Source organism: Lates calcarifer, unplaced genomic scaffold, assembly GCF_001640805.2.
Source record: "Lates calcarifer isolate ASB-BC8 unplaced genomic scaffold, TLL_Latcal_v3 _unitig_1413_quiver_1076, whole genome shotgun sequence".
Taxonomy (NCBI): Eukaryota; Metazoa; Chordata; class Actinopteri; family Centropomidae; genus Lates; species Lates calcarifer.
In genome coordinates this window covers 432-12,904 of record NW_026115502.1, presented here as the reverse complement: position 1 = coordinate 12,904, position 12,473 = coordinate 432, and the positions used below count along the sequence as shown (strand labels likewise).

The 12,473-nt window shown below is 40.6% G+C and overlaps 2 protein-coding genes across 3 annotated transcripts in view; one reads left to right on the top strand and one right to left on the bottom strand.

Moving 5' to 3' along the window:
* The window catches only part of LOC108888811 (vacuolar protein sorting-associated protein 8 homolog), a gene marked incomplete at its 3' end in the record, with an annotated part of 37,348 nt that extends 25,499 nt beyond the window's left edge, over positions 1-11,849 (bottom strand). The window contains 7 exon segments of the mRNA XM_051067314.1: positions 7,281-7,293; positions 7,295-7,336; positions 8,070-8,102; positions 8,324-8,389; positions 8,620-8,757; positions 11,593-11,727; positions 11,832-11,849. Of these exon segments, the coding sequence (XP_050923271.1) occupies positions 7,281-7,293; positions 7,295-7,336; positions 8,070-8,102; positions 8,324-8,389; positions 8,620-8,757; positions 11,593-11,727; positions 11,832-11,849 (445 nt within the window).
* On the top strand, positions 2,839-6,475 carry LOC108888812 (DELTA-sagatoxin-Srs1a-like). Of its 2 annotated transcripts, XM_018684975.2 has the most exons (3): positions 2,839-3,253; positions 4,461-4,567; positions 5,389-6,475. In XM_018684975.2, the coding sequence occupies exons 2-3, from the start codon at positions 4,500-4,502 to the stop codon at positions 5,813-5,815; spliced, it is 495 nt and encodes a 164-aa protein (XP_018540491.1). In that variant the 5' UTR covers positions 2,839-3,253; positions 4,461-4,499; the 3' UTR covers positions 5,816-6,475. The 2 variants fall into 2 exon arrangements, with proteins under 2 accessions (XP_018540491.1, XP_050923272.1); XM_051067315.1 differs by lacking the exon at positions 2,839-3,253 and having other exon boundaries at positions 4,017-4,567.
* Positions 11,850-12,473: the final 624 nt, after the last annotated feature.

The following is a 12,473-nucleotide window of genomic DNA, read 5'->3' as shown; positions in this document are numbered from 1 at the left end:
AATAATAATAAATAATAATTAATAATTATCATAATAATTAATTAATTAATCACCTTCCTTCCCATAGCCATCTTGCAACCATCTTGCTATGTCAGAGCCAGCAATGGGATGGTTGACAGAGTGAAAGGACTTTTAAATCAGCACTCTCCAGAGGCTCAAAGGACAACACTGACAGTGCATCTAAAACTGTGGGCAATACCACAAAGGAACTAAAGGCTTATACACAGGGTGCAGCCAGCAGGCCCTCTCTATTATAAACCTTCTTATCATCAAGGAATGCTGACCAATGGGCCCATTACCAAAACCCACACGACAGGCTGAGATAGCAGCCAAATAGACCTTTGTGGAAAAGGCCTTACCATCGTCCAGTAAATCCTGCAGGAGGTATAATACTTTCAGAACAGAGCACTGGAGGAAATAATGTCCCCAGTTTCACACCATTTCTAAAACACACCCCACTTGCCATCATACAATGGGCATGTAGATGGTGCCCTTGCACTCGGAACAGTTTCAATCACTGTCAGGGGCAAACCCCAGTTATATTCAAAGTCAGCCAAATGCTCAGGGTGTGGATAAAAATCTGCCCGTGCAGCTGTGACACTAAGTTCTTGCGCAGTGGCCAAGGTTTACCATGAAGGAGTCACATAACTCCATATCCATGGTCTGCTGGGCCAAAGCAGGGCTATCAGAATCACACACAGTCGCTGCTCCCTCACTCTGATCAGTACCAGAGCAATAAGCATCCAGTCCCAATGGGGCTGACGTCATATGTACAGGAGGACACCCAGAGCTGGAAATCCCACATACTCAGCAACCCCTGAGGAATGACGGAAATCACCAAGGCCATGAGCCCTGTCAGATGCAGACAGGCTGTCAGCAAGACTGAGTTCCCCCTCTGAAACAGAGAGTTGTTGGCAAAATATTTCCACTCAATCTTGAGGCAGAAATGCTCAAAATGAAACTGTTTTTTTTTTTTTTCCTTTCTACGACCTGAGGCTTGAACAGGGTTCAGAGCTGCTTCAACACACTTGCTGAATACCCTTGGGCAAATGACAGCTCAAATGGCGGAGTATGACACATACTGTATATTGTTATGCAGATCTACTGATGGGAACCAATTCCCTGGCTGAATTGAGCAGAACAGGACATGTGTGTGCAATCTGAATTTGCACAAGTCAACACTCAGGTTGAACTGTGCATGTGCGCCAGTCTTTCGCTTTGACAACTAAGGTGCCCAGGGCACCGTCTTGGAGCAACACAGGAGGAAAGTGTGCCTTTCCACAACAGTACACGGAATGAATATGGTGGGTCATTACACAGCTCTGAATGGGACACTGTCAAAATTTTTCTCCTGTATGGGTGGTAGGAAGATGCTGATCTGTTACAGAGAGGCTCAGAGCAGGAATCTCTTTGAGTCTCTCCAAGTTTCCACTAACCACAGCTCCTAAGTCGATTGTCTCTTCTTTTCCTCCAGCAAGCAGAAGGAGCAGTTCAATGCGGCAGGGGCATGGGTTGGCAGCCACTCTGGTACCACTCTGGTACCTTGAATCTAGCTAGGGCCCTCTCGCTGCCCTAGCTGAAAATCCTGGGTGGGATGGCAGTGGCTGACCAGATGCCGCCTTCAGTGAGAGGCAGAGGTCAAATGCCTCCCCGTTCTTCTTTCCTCAGGTTGCTAGTCTACTGCATGGAGGTAACAGTGTCTCCAGACAATCCCTTAACCTGTGACAGGTCAAATGAGGAATCCATGATGACCTGCTTATCCTGGTCCAGCAGGCTGAAAAGATTAAGCCAGCCCTGAAACGCACCTCTAGACACACCTCTAGGATGAGATCCATGATGACACATATTTCATCCCCAATGGTCAGACTCACAGAACTTATCCAAAAGGTGACTCATCTCCTGGAACAGCTCTGCCTGATAAGATGTCAGCAGAGTAAGAACATTTAGATTTTTAATTGAGTGGACTGCTTATTTGCAAACGTTTTTGTACCTGGTACATTTAATGAAAAATAATATTTCATTGGTCGATGTTCCAACTCTAACTTTGTAAAGCTGTAAAAAAAATTATGTAAACATATTTAAGTAAACACACAAGAGAATTTTCTAGACTCAACCCTATGAGAGCCAAGATATGTGATGTAAAATAAATAAATAAGGACAAAGAAAAAGGAGGGAAAAAATCTACAACTTCCCCTATTTTACAGAAAACAGGGATTTTTTTGGCTTGTATAAAGTTGTTTTGTTTTCTCATATCAAAGCAGAGCGGTGAGTCAGTTTTTATTTATTTGGCAGTTGAGAGCTCGGGCACATTCTCTATTCCAATTCAAGCAATGATAATGCCTCTGTAAATACTACACATATAACTGATGTGACTGTGTTTTACACAACCTAATGCCTTTACACAATGCCCTATTACCTCTCATTATTATTGCTGCAACTCCTTTTGCCACTTAAACTGCGACATTACTACAACTGTCTCCAACTTAACTCTTATTTCATTTCAAATTACTTAAACAAAACCAAATTTTATCTCTTTAGAAGTTCACTGATTGAATTCAGTACGCTGACATCCATCCACAGATCAAATCAACTTTATCATTTTAATATACACTAATGTTTGTGCTTCTGCACATGGTAGATACTGTATTTTTTGAACAGTGATTGTGTAATCGCCAATTCACTGTGTGCATGGCCCTGTACTATAGAATTGCTGATGTTTTTGTTGGCTTGATTTTGTTTTGTTTTGTTTCTTTCCAAAAGGGGGGCATCTGACTGCAACTACTGTTCACTTAGCACCAGTTGCATTTCATGGACAATGAATTTGATCTATATATTGCTCCTCCTCATACTCTCTTTTGTAGTGTAACCCTGTGAACATGGCAGATCCTGAAGTCCTTCTTGTCCTGTCGACACGCCCTGTACAAATAATGGATACCCATTTTAAAGGTTCAAATAAAGAAAAAAGTTCAAACAAAAGCATGGGTCGACGTAATCAGTTTAATCCAATCCTGCCATGGTGATAAGGCAGTGACGAGGTCCGGGAACACCGGTGAGTGGGGAGCTGATACAGGGCAGGAGATAAGGAGGGAGTCAACTGGTACCATAAGATCCTGATTACCTAAGTCAATAAAAACCCACTGTGAGAGCAGCTCATTTACAATGTGACTTCACTACCACATCCTGAACCTGGACCAACAATCTGTCAGCTCAAATAACTGCTTCTAGATATTTTAACTCGGCAAAGCACTAAAAGGTAAGTACTCCTATATTCACATATTCTATTCTGCCTTTTAAGACAGTAGACATTAATGATTCTAGCTCATCTTTACTTGTGTGGGCTGCTTTGTTTCATTACTAGTTCTGTGCAATTTTTCTACACCACTCCTCATCAGTCTACTGGTAATTTGGTCATCTATTTTTAGATTTTTTTTGTAGTCTTCTATTTTTCACATTTAGTCAAGTTGATAATTTTTATTTGGAGTCCATTTTTACCCTGGACATCAACAATTTTAGTGTAGTCTCTGTCATTCCTGAATTAATTCAGTAGATCAGCATTAGCTTTTGCTGTATAATAAAAGGCAAAGACTGCACCAAACAAGCCCAGAAAAATGACAACTAATGATTACAATGATACAGTTACTTTTAAGGAAAAAAAACCTTGTTTACTGTGCGTTCATTATTTCTGTCCACGGAAACAGCTGGTCCAAATAGCAACCTATTCTCTTCTGCCAAGCCAGGCTGTTGCTATCATTTATTTTTCAGTCGCCTTCTCACTTGGCTAAGCTCCTAAAGCTGTGTTGCGCTGCTAGCTCCAGGCACCAGCACTGTTAGCGGTGCATTAAGGTCAAGGTGCTACTAGGAAGCTGACTCAAACTCAGAACCATGGATTAATGTGATTGAAAAAAATAATAATAATAATAATAATTCTCTTTTTTTTCTAATTAAAGTTTATTTCATTAACAATATTATACAGAAATGTAGTCAGTTATTGTTTCATCTCATCAGTGGCTCATCTTCAAAAGATGGCTGTAAATAGTTTTCATTAATGAAATGAATACTGCATTAGTCAATTATTGTACTTAGGGGAAAAAAAGACAAAGTTCTCAGACAAAATGTTCCAGAATATAGTGAAACTGGATCACCTAAAGGCTGCTGGTGTAGTGCAGTTATTCAGCTAAAGGGGTGGACATCATTACTGACATTGGACTTGTCAAACAAGTAATAATATTAAAATACAAATTCCAGATAAATGAGTCATTGCCAGTGCCCAGCATGGTATATGCCGGGTCACTGCTGGTGGCATAACCTTGCTCAGCAGAACACAGCCATCATTACTTGGTATTAGTTCTATCTGTGCTCTGACAAACATTTACATCAGTCACCAAAACACAGTTCACTGTCCCTCTCCTTCAGAGGTGCTGAATTAATTGAAATGATTCTGTCTTGTCTCTGGTTCACAGCCAGCCTCTCCCCCTGCCACTGCTGAACACCTCATCACAATGCCTCATCGCAACTGCTCTGTTGAGATTAACAACACCTCTAGCTGCTACATTCTGGCCAACCCAAGGTAATGTATTGCTTTTTTACTTGTCTTTTTCTGAAGGTAGTGAGAGTGCTGACTTAGACAGGTCTTCAAGCTGTAGAGGTAAAATTTGGTAGGAAGCAGCCACAAATACTTCTTTGTCCTGCTTTTTTATTTAGTCAGTAACCACAATTGAATAAGGCCCAGATAAAGTTAAATGGCCATTTCTTTTCAGATTTACTTTTGTAGTGGTATGTATGTTTTATTATATGTTGTGCATACACACAACACACAGACTTTTAACCAAGCATATTTACCTCCTTGCTGTATCTTGCTGGGACAGCTTGGTGGCCTACATGTTAAAGTCAATCTGAATACTCACATGCCCATATGTTCACTAGAAGAGGTACTGGTTACTGTAATTGTACCTGCTGTTCATAATGGCCACGAAGAGATCCATTCTCAGGGCTATTTTAATGATGGAGGACACATCCCTTCTTCTATAGAAGGATGCATTGGAACTTGACTGGCCTGTAAGACCCCATCACCTCTGAAATGAACCAGAATGCAACTAGCTGTCCTCACTAAGGCTCTTGTAACTAAATGAAATGACATGTTATCATACCACATATGGGTGGGCTGAATTGCTCAGCATACTTTTGGCCATGCTGTGCATTATAATAGGTATGTCACATTACTGCAGTACTGTTATGCACTTGAGAAAACTGACTGTTTTGACTCCTTCTGGGTTCACATTCACATACTTGTAAGAGGACACAAAAAACTGTGAATGTAAAATTTAAGGTCTGGTTTGGAAAAGAAGATTCCTGTAAGCCCTGTCTGAATCATTGCGTGTCTGTGTTCAGGGTGTTCACTGAGAGTGGCTGCTGTGAGGTCCCTCTGCCACCCATGGTGGGTCCCTGCTCCGCTGCCACTGCACTGTTCAACAAGACCACCGGTGCTGCAACCGGTGCAGTTGGTGTCTTCACCTACGACCTTTTCAATGCTGACCTGAATGACTACAGCCACATCATGGCTGTAATGTTCTCCGTGCCCTACGACCGAAATCTCTACTCCAACTGGTTCGCTGTGGGGATCTTTGACAGAGGAAATGACTGCGACTACAATTTGTATGATATTATGTATAATGGAAGTGAAAACAATTTTGTAAGAGCAAAAGCTGATGGCTCCTGCATTTCTTATGAGGGAGATTATGTTATTGTCAGTGCCTCCATGTCAGACTCAGGTGAAGCTGTCCTGAGGGTGGATGTCAATGACACTGGCATGTATTAAGTCAAAAGAACGAAGATCCAACTGTTGTTATGTAAGCCATATCAGATGATCACAGTAACTTTAATAAAATATCACATAAGTTGTGTGCATTAACCAAAAATACTTACAATATGTGTGGAAATGACTGTACACTAGAAATTGGCTTTAATAAGCTGATGCCTCACAAATAAAAAACAAGACTGGTATGTATGCGTCAAGTCATGTCCTCTTTGCATTTGTCCATTATTGATGAAATTCAGCCATGTAGAAATTGTATTTGTCTAAAATTCTTACAATCAGAGTTAATGCAGATTTCTTTCAGCTGATTAGACCTTTAGTGTGTTCTGTGAGACCCAGATGATGCAGAGCTGTTTCTGGACATTTTTTAATATTAATATTTATATTAATTAAAATTCATTAACTTGGTTTAGGTCTAGCTCCACAATAACAAAACATAATCTGCCTCACAGCTTTCTTTAGAGGAACTCCTACAATGTTTGGACAATGTCCAAGCATTTGACAGAGGATGTGAGCATGGATCCTGCTGTAGCAGGAACATCTGGATGGGATCTGGATTAGACTCTCCACAACCCCAACTTTAAAAAAGTTTTACACTAAATGTGATGCAACATGATGGAACAGGACAATTGTCTGAGATGACTGATCTGAATTTCATGAAGTGGTTTGACAATGTCATCACCTTGACCCTGTAGGGAGGCTTGTGTCCTGCATGAATTACACAGGAAGTCTGTTTTAGGTGTGTGTGAGAAGGACAGACACTAGAGGGGCAGAACAGTATTTTGCACAGGTTGTGGTCAATATGAGTGTGTGAATGATGTGGCGAGAGAGATTTTTAAATAGTGAGTTTATAAATACTTACCTTTGCCTCCTCATAATTTACACACAATTTAATTATCTAATTGGTATTATGTTACACTGAAGAGGGCAAACAGCCAGGTGTGTGGCTTTGAGACAAGTCAGATATGTATGTAGGAATGGGAACTTGTCAAATCCAGGAGTTTCATTCAGAATCAAAGCTGTAATCACTGACAGTAGTAAGTCTAACTGCTATGTGAACACAAACTGTAAGTAGTCATTTCATTTATCATTAAATATGCATAATGAAACCATTTCTGACCTTGCTGTCCTGTAGTTTCAGTATTAAAGATGATTCTGGTTGCACATAGAAATGCTCACCACTGATACTGCTAAACAGCAAAACAGCTCAACCAATCATGGTTGACTAAGCCAGCTCTAAGACACAGTATGGTGTCTTAAACTCTAATCCATCATGAATCCCCAATAAAGTATCTTTAATTCAATTTATAACAGCAGCCCATGATAACTTATTTTAATGCAATATAACTGGTAACTACACTTAATGAGCTTATGCTGTGTTTTCTTTGCACTGTAAAATGTTTTAAATGGGAAAATATCCTTTCCATCACTGTGTGCATATACAGAGGGTAATCAAGTTTAGACTCACCAAACACCAGAGCCCAGGCCATGAGACGTTCCCACAGCAATTACACCTGACACTGTCTGAGCACACACACAAAAAAAATGCAGCTTAGGATTGATTCGAGGAAGTCAGGAAAAAGCCAGAGAAATCCCAGAAACCAATGTCAAACTCTCCTTCCAAAGGCTCATACAATCAAAGATCTCCAACACAGACACACCTGTGGGTGATACTAGATAATACCACTTTCTCTAAAGTTTTTTGCAGTGGCAGTATTCTCAATGCACTACATTTTCATAAACTGTGACAGCCTCTTGCAGATGTGCGCACTCTTACATTGTCTGTTGGTTTCTCTCTTACATCTGTCTTTCTATTTGAGCAGGTGAGAAAATAAGTGAGTCATTGCTGGAGGCAGCTTTTGAAAAATATCTTTAACCTTGCTTTCTGCTGTTCATTGTTGTGTCTCATAAACAGCTCTACAGTATTGTTTGTAGTTGATGGAAATTATCATAGTGATTCAAATAAATGCAAAAACCTTCAATGTGGGGCACCCAGACAGCGTGATGGTTATGGCCCATACCTGTAATGTCCCCTGGATAGATTTCCTGTCTGCATGTTACTATCACGTTGATGACGACAAAATACCAAAAGCAGCACTTTCACCTTCAAACTAATTTCCCATGTTACCCATATAAAGCCACTTTTGAAATTATGAAATTGCTAAAAATGCATCATGAGGGCATATACAGAAGGTACACATGGTCAGCAATTTGGTGTTACCAAATTTGATTAATAGCTGAACAAACTAGTACTCACTATAGCAGTTGGCAGTCCAGCATCCACTTTGTCCTGAGTAAAAGATGTAACAAAATATACGTTTATTATGCTTGAATATAATCTGAAACAAAGGAACAAGTCTGAAGGCAGAAATAAAGCAAAAACTTCTGTAACAAATCATCCAAATGGTTTTGCAACCAAAACTTCAACAGAACTAGAGCAGAAAGATGGAGTTACTATAACTGATGACTATCTAAACACAGGTGTGTGCGTGTGTGTGTGTGGTGTCTCACAGCAGCAGAGACGATCTGTGCAGAGATGCCCTTCAGCAGGCTGTGCCGAAGAAACAGACCCATGAACTGTTGCATTCAGATCCACGGTCCTCTTTTTTCTTCACACATACATGTCCCCACGGGCAAACATGCACACAGATCAAACACAGAGAGAGAGAAGAAATTTTCCATTTTATTACCATGTACAGTGAGGCACACAGCAAAATAATACTTTAGGTTGTTAAGTACAGCCTGCTCAAGTGCTGGACTCAAAGTACCAAGTTTGTGTATATGTGTGAGTGTGTGTGTATTGATACCGTTGAGGGTGTGCTGGGGTCTCCACTGTCCAGAGCTGGCCAGAGAGGATGTGTCACAGGAGTGAGCATCCATGTTGTCTGTGTCTTAGTACGCAGGTGTCCTCCAACACAAATGGTTCCTCCCTCGTATCCTCCTAGCTGTGGACACACATGAAAACAAAACACACACACTTCAGCTCATAGGCATAGTGCTGCCGAAGCACACCCAGAAGTAAGGAAGGACGTAAAATATTCGCAGTTCATATAACCCATTTAATTCATGTACATTAAGCTTTTGAAGATCCAATCATCACTAAAATGGAGTGGTAAAAGTTCACATTTACATTTGTTAACATTCCACCTTCAAAGTTGTTGGTAGCCTTTGAGAAGCACAGTGAATTACATTATTTTTTCATTAACTACTTAAGATGAAAAAACAGCAAAACATCTTTTCATTCATTATTTACTCCTCTAACAGGTTTATTCATGATGCATTTGCAAAGAAACCTTAGAAAATCAGCTTTTTAAACTTGAACAGCTTGTACTTCATCCACAATACCTGCAGGAAATGAAAGCTTGCTTGGCTACATTTTACATTTATTAGAGGAGCTTGAGCTTGACCTCTGCTGTACTGCAGCTTTTTCCTCAGAGGGGATTTCAAAGCAGCTTCCTTTGCTAGGCACCATTGAGTGAATTAAATAATTCAAACCAAAATCTGTTTGTTTGCTATATTGCCTAAAGCCACACCAATTACAACCTACTACACCCATGGTATTATCAGTGTAATATTCTCCACATGATGAACCTATTCTTGAAGTCAGTCTAACATTTGATCATGTTCAGTTACGGTTGACTAATGTATGTTAACCATCATTGGAACAGCAGTTACATAAACAAGCCACAACTTAATCACAGGTGTGAACATGTGCATGTGCATCATAGGTGTGCTCTGGTACTCAAAGAGCAATACACCTCTGTCTCAGCTTGATGCCACTGTAACTGCTAAGAGACACTAAGCAGTTTGTATCAGTCCATCTCTTGTCCCACTCACAGTGCTTTGACACTGGAATTCTGCTACGGTTCCATTACAGAGCCTAGAGATCTGCTGACCTTCATCTTGGTTCTTCTGACTGCAACATTGAGTGTCTGCTCTCTACAGACAGGACTTCATTTCAAAAAGATAAAGGGCAAAAACATCACATCCAGGTGTGGAGTAACTGTACTGATTTTGATTGCATAGACTGGTCCATGTTTTAGTGGTACTGACTTCTGACCATGATGGTGTGTAGCTACATGTGGTAGTGTGTCCAGAAGGTTTTTCCTGTTCAAATAATGGGTCTCCAAGGAAATGAAAGGGTTGCTCTGGAACAAAGTTTTCTTTTAGAAGGGAGATGCTGTAACTTGGAAGGAAGTTCACACAGAAACTGAACAGAACCAACTTGTCGATGACAGGTCTACACAACAAGTGCAACTTTATTGTGTTACAGCATTAGTTTTAAGAAGAAGTGAGAACAGTGAAGGAAATAAAGTCCTGTCTCAAATACAGACCAGGTTCTGTCTGTAGCTGAAATAAGGGCACCTGTTGACAATTCTACTTCTTGTTACTTCCTGGACTACTGTAATTCATTATTATCAGGCTGCCCCAACAACTCTCTAAAGACTCTGCAGCTGATTCAAAATGCTGCAGCACCATTACTGACAGGAACTAGGAAAGAGACCATATTTCTCCTGTGTTAGCCTCTCTACATTGGCTCCCAGTCAAATCCAGAGTAGAATTCAAAATCCTCCTCCTCACATACAAAGCCCTTAATGGTCAGGCTCCATCTTACCCTAAAGATCTCATAGTCCCCTACAATCCCACCAGGACTCTGTGCTCCCAGAATGCTGGTTTACTGGTGGTTCCCAGAGTTTCCAACAGTAGAATGAGAGGCAGAGCCTTCAGTTATCAGGCTCCTCTACTGTGGAACCTTCTCCCAGTCTGTCTGTCTGTCTGTCTTTCAAATACATGTTACTTACTCTATATCTTCCCTTTCCTGTAGTATTGTGCTCTTCCGTCTCTGTCTCTTTCTGTCTCTTTTTGAAGGTATTTCTGCCTCTGGAGCTGTAGAGTCTGATCTTTCCTCTCTCTCTCCTTCTTAACCCAACCAGTTGAGGCAGATGGCCGCCCACCCTGAATCCGGTTCTGCTCAAGGTTTCTGCCTCTTAAAAGGAAGTTTTTTCTCTCCACTGTCTCCTAGTGCTGCTCATGGTGGGATTTGTTGGGTCTCTCTCTGTAGTTATAATAATCTAAAGAGTGTGGTCTAGACCTGCTCTATATGAAAAGTGCCTTGAGATGACTTCTGTTGTGATTCGGCGCTATATAAATAAAATTGTGAAATGTGAAAGTGAATTCTACTGTTTGACAATTCACAGTTTACATGTGTATTAACAAGGGTGTTTTTTGGCTTCACTAAGCCTAATAATGGGGATTCTGGATAACAAAGATAGATACTATATACAGTTGTATGCAAAAGTTTGTGGCATCTAGGACGGTCCACAGCACCCTGATCTACCCACAGTTTTACAGTGATGTTCATGTCAGGAGACTGTAGCAGCCATTCCAAAAGCTTCAGCTTGTGTTTCTTGAAGCAGTTCATGGTGGATTTTGAGGTCTGCTCTGGATCATTGTTCTGACTGACTGCAGGACATTTGCATCTAGAATTTGCTGATATTCAGTGGAATCCATTCTTCCCTCTTTCCTGGCCACTGGCTGTCATACAACCCCAAAGCAGAATCTTTCCACTCCATGCTGAAGACTTGCCAAGGTGTTCTGTTGGTCAAATGTTGTAAGGTAAGGTCTAATAACTAGAACCTGATCGTCAGTCAGTTGCGTAGAGGAGCAACTGTTGAGTGTTACACAAGGTCTGGGTCAGAGAATTGAAAAAATCTAAACTAAAAGTAGGGCAGCTTCTCAAAGCTGACTAAAACTACTTTGTTATGAGGTTGTCAGTATACTGTTGGCAGTGTCTGATGCAGTAGGTACAGTGTAGTGTAGCAGTCAAAGAGTAACATGTACTTGACCTCATTGAGGATGCTCTCCAGTGTGGGAGGTGTGTCCACTTGGGGAATGTCAAACTCCTTATCATCGATCTGAGAACAGAAGTAAAACGAAAACAGAGAGTTAAGAAAGCAGTATTTGTTTCTCTGTGCTTCCTTTGTTATGTGCATATCTCAATCTCCTTCATGTGTCCTACTGGCAGGGTGTCCTCCATGTGAGTTACCCCAAGTTAACACGAGAAACTGCTCACCACCACTATGCAGGTGCTCCTAGTGATCATCCTCCTAGTATAGACTGACTGAAGACTTCCAACAGAAATTCAAACTAACTGACTGGTTACCAATCAATGGTATTTGAAAGCAGCAAATGAGCTTTTCCTGAGCTGAGCAGAGCTGTGAAGCTCAGAAGTTAAGATTAATCCAAGGTTCTCTCATGTTCACCTTGCAGAAGCTTTGGTGTAGTTCATGTGACATTATTTCCACTGAGCACATGTCAAAATTTGCCTTAATCTACTCCCTTTTTCCAGAGAAAAGACTTAAGTCCTCTTTTACTTTTTAAACTTAAGTATGAAAAAAAGTTCAACCTGTAAAAATCTAAAAATCTAAATAAAATATAGTGACTGCAGATTTTCAAACATATATAACTAAATGTAGATCATCCTTATATTCTCCTTTCTGTGAAATAAGGAAAATGAACATGACCTAACATATTCAAAAAGTAACAAAGAAGAACTGCTTCCATATGCATCTTCAGATCCATCTTATCTGAAAGCATTTCTACAGACGTCCACACTTCTTAGAGTTCATACTGTCAGCTCTCCATGGTACTGAGGATGAGT